This window comes from Orycteropus afer, unplaced genomic scaffold (assembly GCF_000298275.1).
Source record: "Orycteropus afer afer isolate SDZICR_OR568_19922 unplaced genomic scaffold, OryAfe1.0 scaffold00135, whole genome shotgun sequence".
Classification (NCBI taxonomy): domain Eukaryota; kingdom Metazoa; phylum Chordata; class Mammalia; order Tubulidentata; family Orycteropodidae; genus Orycteropus; species Orycteropus afer.
Window position 1 is genome coordinate 8,222,724 of NW_006921722.1, and position 7,063 is coordinate 8,229,786.

The 7,063-nt window shown below is 51.6% G+C and overlaps 1 protein-coding gene across 1 annotated transcript in view; it reads right to left on the minus strand.

Annotated features, from left to right (window-relative positions):
• Positions 1-7,063, minus strand: part of SYNJ2 (synaptojanin 2) — a 102,645-nt gene that overhangs the window by 83,408 nt on the left and 12,174 nt on the right. Inside the window, exon 4 of the mRNA XM_007945297.1 lies at positions 2,058-2,141. Within this exon, the coding sequence (XP_007943488.1) occupies positions 2,058-2,141 (84 nt within the window). The remainder of the gene's footprint in view (positions 1-2,057; positions 2,142-7,063) is intronic.

Below are 7,063 nucleotides of genomic sequence, written 5' to 3' on the forward strand. Positions count from 1 at the left end.
CAGTGACAGCCATGAGGACGAAGCAACACGCCCACCACCGACACTGTGTCACGTCAAGGGCTGTGTTAAGAAGCTGGACCCACACTCAGGAGTCTGAGCCCTGCTGTGTCAAACACCCCAGGGCCTGGTGATGGCGCCTGATGCTCTGCAGCCCTGGCTGATGACTTCACGGGGGTAACGCGAGCCTCCAGCCTCAGTAAGAAGAGCCAAAAGTGACAAAGCCCACAGAGAAGGCTTGTGAACACAGCAAACGTTCTCTGAGATGGGGTAGGGGATCCAGGATCAGTGCTGAGGAATCTTAACCCACTTGTCCATAACCCCCCTTGCTGGGGACTCACTGACAAGTGTGTTCCTGGAACAAACCCTGCCCTCTCCCCAGGAGTCAGAATGCCAAATACCGCTGGCACCAACTGGGGCCCCATGCGGATGGCTGGGTGTATTTTTAGCTATTAGGGGAAAGCTCTGTGTAAGTCTCACACCAATCCACCACAGGCACCTCCACCTGCCAGACCCCTTCCCTGGGGACGCGGGGTCCTCAAAGTCATGCATGACCCTCAAGATGCATCTACAGCCACATTCTGGATACACGGAATATGGGTAATTCTGTCCAAGCACATGACGTGGTTCACTTCTCAGCAAACACACCCAGCCCTTTCCCCAAGTCAACAGGAAGCACAATCCACGCCTGCCAATCAAAAGTGACAAACCAATGTATGTGTCATCCATGCATAAATGCCACATGCACACACACTGTACATACATGCACACCACATGCCTGCATGCACACGTACTTACTATAGACACATGTAAACAAATACACACACTACACACACACATACCTACATACACTCACACTTACCATGCACACATGTAAATACACACACACACACATATACACAAACACACTACACATACACCCCCCACACACCTGCATGCACACACATTTACCATGTACACATGTAAATAAACACACACACATATATACACAAACACACCACACATACACCACACACACACCTGCATGCACACACTTACCATGTACACATGTAAATAAACACACACACTATGCATATGCACACCCCACACACCTTCACACAATGTATTTACTTTATACACATATTTAAAAATACACACACATATACAGACACCCCTACACACAACCTACACACCTGCACACACATAAACTTAACACATACTTATGTATATACACACACTAAGCATACACACACTCCCCACACACACATGTACTCACCATACACACATAAAAATACACACACTTGTACTTATATATACATGCACACACTATGCATATGCACACTCCCACACACCTGCACACACATGTACTTACCACACACATATGAACAAATACACATACATACACTTATATACACACATACACACATAGCACATATACACACACCACACACATCCTTACCATGCAGTCATATAAACAAATACACACACATGCTCATATAAACACATACACACATACTACACATACATACACCTCACCCACTACACACATACATACATACCATAAAAAAGCAAAACCAAACTCACTGCTGTTGAGTCATCTCCGACTCATAGCAACTCCTCCTTGGGTTTCCAAGGCGGTATCTCTACAGAAGTAGATTGCCCAGCCTTCCTTCCAAGGAGTGGCTGGTGGGTTCGAACCACCAGCCTTCTGATTAGCAGTCAAATGCCTTAGGCATTATGCCACCGGAGCTCCCACATACATACCATACATACATACAAACACACATACACACATGCATACACCCAGACCCCACATATCTATACACATACACACTACACAGACACATGCATAAAATGCACACATATGCACTCATACACACTACACAAACACAGTACACACATAGACACACATATGCACATACCATACATGTACCTTGACAGCTTAGCTCACCACAACTGGGCTGAGGGAAAGATCAGACACCACAGCATCCAAACCCCCGGTTAAAGCACACCAGAGCGGTTCAGAAGAGCAGGGAGGTGACCAGTCCCACACGGGACATGGCGTTGTCTTCATTACCCACCTGAAGGCCTGGCTGCTCCCAAAACAGCGGCACGGAGCCTCTGATCTGGACGAAAGACGACAGCCCATCATCCATGTAAATCGTCTGCACCGGCAGGAAACATAAAGGGAGAGAGAGTCTTCAATGAAACCGAGAGTCCGGGCTGTGTAACTGGATCCTGCTGCCCGAGACCCAACACCACCCAGCACGAAGGGCAGACAGTGGACTGCAGCGCCCTGACCTGCGGCCAGCCCCTGAGCCAACGGGCCTGCTGGGCGGCCTCCCAGGCCTGGTGCCCAAGCCTCCTTCCAGAGCGTGACCAAGTGCCCTGTCGCCAGGGTCAGCTGGAGCTGTGGAGGAATGTGCCCTTCTCGGGGCATGACCTTACTGACTGACCTCCCTGGAGAGCCCATGGTGCCCCACCCCACGTGAGGAACAGAAGCAGGGCTACTCTAGGATCTCAGTAAGGCCTTCTCTTGTTGTCAGCTGCCATGGAGGTGGCCCTGACTCATGGTGACCCCGTGCACAATGGGAGGAAGCCGTCCCCACAACCAGCTGTGGATCAGACTGTTGTCATTTATAGGGTTTTCACTGGCTGGGTTTCGGGGATGAGATTACCAGGACTTTCTTCCTGGTCTTAGTCTAGAAGCTGTGTTGAAACCTGTTCACATCACTGCAACACAGATGCGCCCACTGACCGACGAATGGGGGCTGTGCAGGAGGTATGCTGGGCAGGAACCAAACCTGGGTCCCCGTGTGGAAGGTGAGAATTCTATCACTGAGCCAGCACCGGCCCCACATGGCCTTCCCTGGAGCCCTCACTTTTCACCTTGTCACACAGCTAAATGGCAGCAGTCCCAGTGAAGGGTTGAATGAAGCACAGTCAACAGCTACATCCTAGGCTGTGCTCAGTACACTAGTCTAGCCCGTCCTTGAGGACACAAGTCAACACTTGACTTGAACTTGCCCTTAGTCCTGGCCCTGTGATACTGGGTTCTTACACATAAGTCAACACTCAATACAGTTTCTAGAAGCATCCCGTGTAATGGCCTGCCTTAAAAAAAGAAACAAAAAACACTGCCGCCAAGTCATTCCCAACTCATGGCAACCCTGCCTTGGGTTTCCAAGACGATATCCCTATGGAAGTAGACTGCCTAATCTTCCTTCCAAGGAGCAGCTGGTGGGTTTGAACTGCTAGCCTTCTGGTTAGCAGTCAAGTGCTTTAGGCACCATACTACCAGAAACAAACAATACTTCCATTTTTAAAAATATACCTCTTCCCCACCCATGTGCACACTAATTTGAGTGGACCAGCTCCTAGTGGACATGCAGGCATTTGTGTGCAGAGTGAGGGAATTTTAAGAGGACATGAAGAACAGTCCTGAGTGTCCCAGGGGAAGGCTGGGGATCTTATCATAGCTCAGGCTTTATCTGGGTAACTGTATCCTGTCCTGGCAGGGCCGGCGAGGCCGTGGGTCCTTGCCATGTCTCACCACCCTGCTCCCTTACCGGGTAGCTTTCCATGGCAGGAGATGACGCTCAGGTGGCACATACATTAGTCATTCTGCAGTGGAGGACTTGGAAGACAGACCTGCAGCTCCCCTGGACCACAGCAATGATGTAGGCCTGGGATCTACAGCGTCAGATGGCAAGTCTACCCACTAGTCTCCAGGGGAGAACAGCGCTGGGGGACAGGGTGGCTGCCTGTTTCAAGATATCAACCCTCCAGCAAGTCCAGTGCACCCCCTTGGTCTACTAACAGAGCCGGAACTGAACAGCAGCGCGCATAAACTCTTGCACGCACACACATACACATACACACACCCTGAGATGAGTCAGTAAACCTGACCAGCAGCTGTGACTCGCAGTCCATAGGACTGAACAAGAAGCCAGTGTAGCCAGCAGAATTCCCTTAGAGAATCGGCCCTTTTCAATGCCCAGGATCTGGGTTCAGTCAACAAACGATCACCCGTCACCCTGATTAATGCTGCTAACAGCACTGTCTCCAACATCCACCCAATTCCTCTTGAGCTTAAACTTGGGCAGAGCTGGCTTCGGAGAACCCCAATATGCAGTCCCAGACCCCACCCCTGGAAGACAAAAAAAGATGCCTCCAAATGCCCCCAAGTCTTCCTCCCATGTGACAGTTACATTCTAGTTCTGACACCATCCTATCCCCAAGGCCACCTTTGTTCCCAAGGTAATGGGACCTACCCTGACCCTCAAACACCGTGAGGGAGTTGCTGTGCTTCTATTCTGGGTAAGAGAGCACAGGTGTAACCTGCCGAGGCCTCACCTCACAGACAATCCCAACTGAGGACGTTCCGGTCCACGGGAGCTGGGGGGAGGCAGACATGAGCATGGAAGACCAACCCTCTGTTCTGCAAACTCCCACTTCCCCAGCAGGCTGACCCGCAGTGTCCATGTCTGTGAATGCAGTCGGCATCACCCGGGGCAGAGAGAAGTGACGGCTGTGAGGGGTGAATGAGAGGGTGTGACCCCAGGCATCAAGGACTTGCCCCAAAACGTAGCTCCTCTCTTTGTTGAGGGTGTGTGGAGGAGGCTGTCCAGAGAGGAGGGAGAGAAGGAAGGTGGGCAGGGTCAGAAGACAGGCAAATGGGTTTGAGCTGAGGGAAGAGGGAATGGACAAAGAACAGATGGGGTGGGAAGGAAACCCCGGAGAGCATTTCAGGAGGGAGGGAGCCCTGTGCCAATGAGGTGAGACCAGGTAGGGCCCAGGGCTGGGCACCAGGAAGCCTCAGGTGACCTTGAGCAGCCCCTTTCACGGAGCAGTGGGAACAGAAACCAAAGGGCCACTGGAAGACGGGCACAGGGCAGGAGTACTGGAGAGTGTATTTTACCTGAAAGGCCTTTTCTGAACTACGCCTAATGCGGCATCTGCAAACCAGTGTCTCCTGTCTGACACACAGGAACCCAACCCTCCCAGCACTAACCAGTGGCCTTATCTCCAGCCGTCCAAGATTTAGCCTTCTGTTTTGGAGGTGGGCGGTGTTTCTGCAGGATGAGTCATGACTGTGGAGCAAACCTCCGAGATGTGACTCACCACAGCACTGAAGACTCATGGCCTCCTGTAAGGAGGTGGAAAAGGCCGTCTACAAACACTCCAGGCTCTCACACACTCACACACACTCTCACATTTCACACTCCCTCACACACTCACATATGCACTCTCACACATTCACACACTCCCCTCACACACACAAATACGTGCTCACACATGCCGTTCTATGCAGACACGTACTTCCTCATATACTCACACATGTACTCACTCTTACACACACTCATACTTACACACTCCCCTCACACTCACACATGTACTTCCTCACACTGACACATGCCCTCAAACACAGACACACTCACACATTCATGCACTTCCTAACTCATGCACACACACTCAAAATCTCTGTCACACACTCATACACTCTCACACTCATTCTCTCACAACTCACACATGCACTCACACATTCACACATACAACACACAAATGTATCCGTCCACAAGTCACATATGTGCGGACACACTTACACTCACATGCACTCACACATGTGCACACACATGTGCACACACTCACACACACAAACTCACACGCACACGGCCTGCCATGAAAGCAAATGTGGAGGGTGCAGAAGGCTCCCTCGTCTTCAGCTTCTGAGGGTTTAATTCAGGAGAAGCCATGCTGCCTGCTGAGAGCTCCCCACACAACAGGGGGCCAGTCTGCTCTTTCTGGGGTCTCTGGTTGCACCAGCAATTAGTCAGCAGCCTGGGTGCTCACAGGGACCTATCCTTCCAGAGACTGGGGGCATGTGCTGCAGACTCTTACTTCCTAAGAGAGGCCCCTTGGAGACCAGCATCACCCTCAGACCCTGGAACCAGAGAGGAAAGACCATGTAGGAGCAGATCTGCGATTTCTGGAGCCTCCGAAACTGCCCTCCTTCCTGCAACGTCGCTCCCTGCCCCCTGGGGCGAGGAGACCCAGGGTGAAGTGCCCATTTCTGTACCTGTACCCCGGAGGAGGCAGCCCCCACTCCCTGCATGACTCAAGCCCAGTCCGCCCACTGACCCACCCTGTTCAAGGAGCTTGAAGATTGAACACAGTTTGCCACCTCACCATAATCAAAGCCACTAAGACCACACAGCTAGGAGCATATTCAACCCCTGGTGCCACATCCCAACCCAAGGGCCCCACACTAAGGTGTCACAAACATGAGGAAGCAGGTGGACCTGCCCTGTGAGCACCTGACCCAGGCACCCAGAAGATCACCACAGTCCTGGAAACATCCTCAGAGGCCAATTCAGGCTCCTGGCCATGCACCCTGCACCCACTCTTTCAAAGGACCTGTGGGCCGGCCTTCCCAAGCACCAGATTTCTCTAGTGGCTACCAGGGGCTGGGACAGGGAACAATGGTGAGTGAAAATGAGCTTTGCCAGCAGGTGGCAGCAGCTGCTGAGAGCCTGGGACTGGGGAGGGTGGGAGGCAGAGCTGCCCTGTACTGGCAACATCAGTACCTATGTACCCCAAAACACCCAAGCCCACTGCCATTGAGTTAATTCTGACTCACAGCAACTCCGTAGCACAGAGTAGAACTGCCCCAGAGGGTTTCCAAGGCTGTGATCTGTATAGAAGCAAAGCCCAAACCAAACCCACTGATGTGGAGTGGATTCCAACTTACAGCACCCCTAGAGGACAGAGTGGAACTGCCCACAGTGTTTCCAAGGCTGTCAGTCTTCACGGAAGCAAAGCCCAAACCAAACCCACTGCTGTGGATTCGATTCCGAGTCACAGTGCCCTAGAGGACAGAGTGGAACTCTGCCCCAGAGAGTTTCCAAGGCTGTCATCTTTACAGAAGCTGACAGCCGTATCTTTCTCTGGTGGGTTTGAACCACCAACCTTTAGGTTAGCAGCCCAATTCTTTAACCACTGAAACACCAGAGCACCTTAGTTAAGTATGTGCTCCACCTAAAGAACAATTTGTGTTCAAAAGGAAAAATAAGTTAGCCCAACCTAA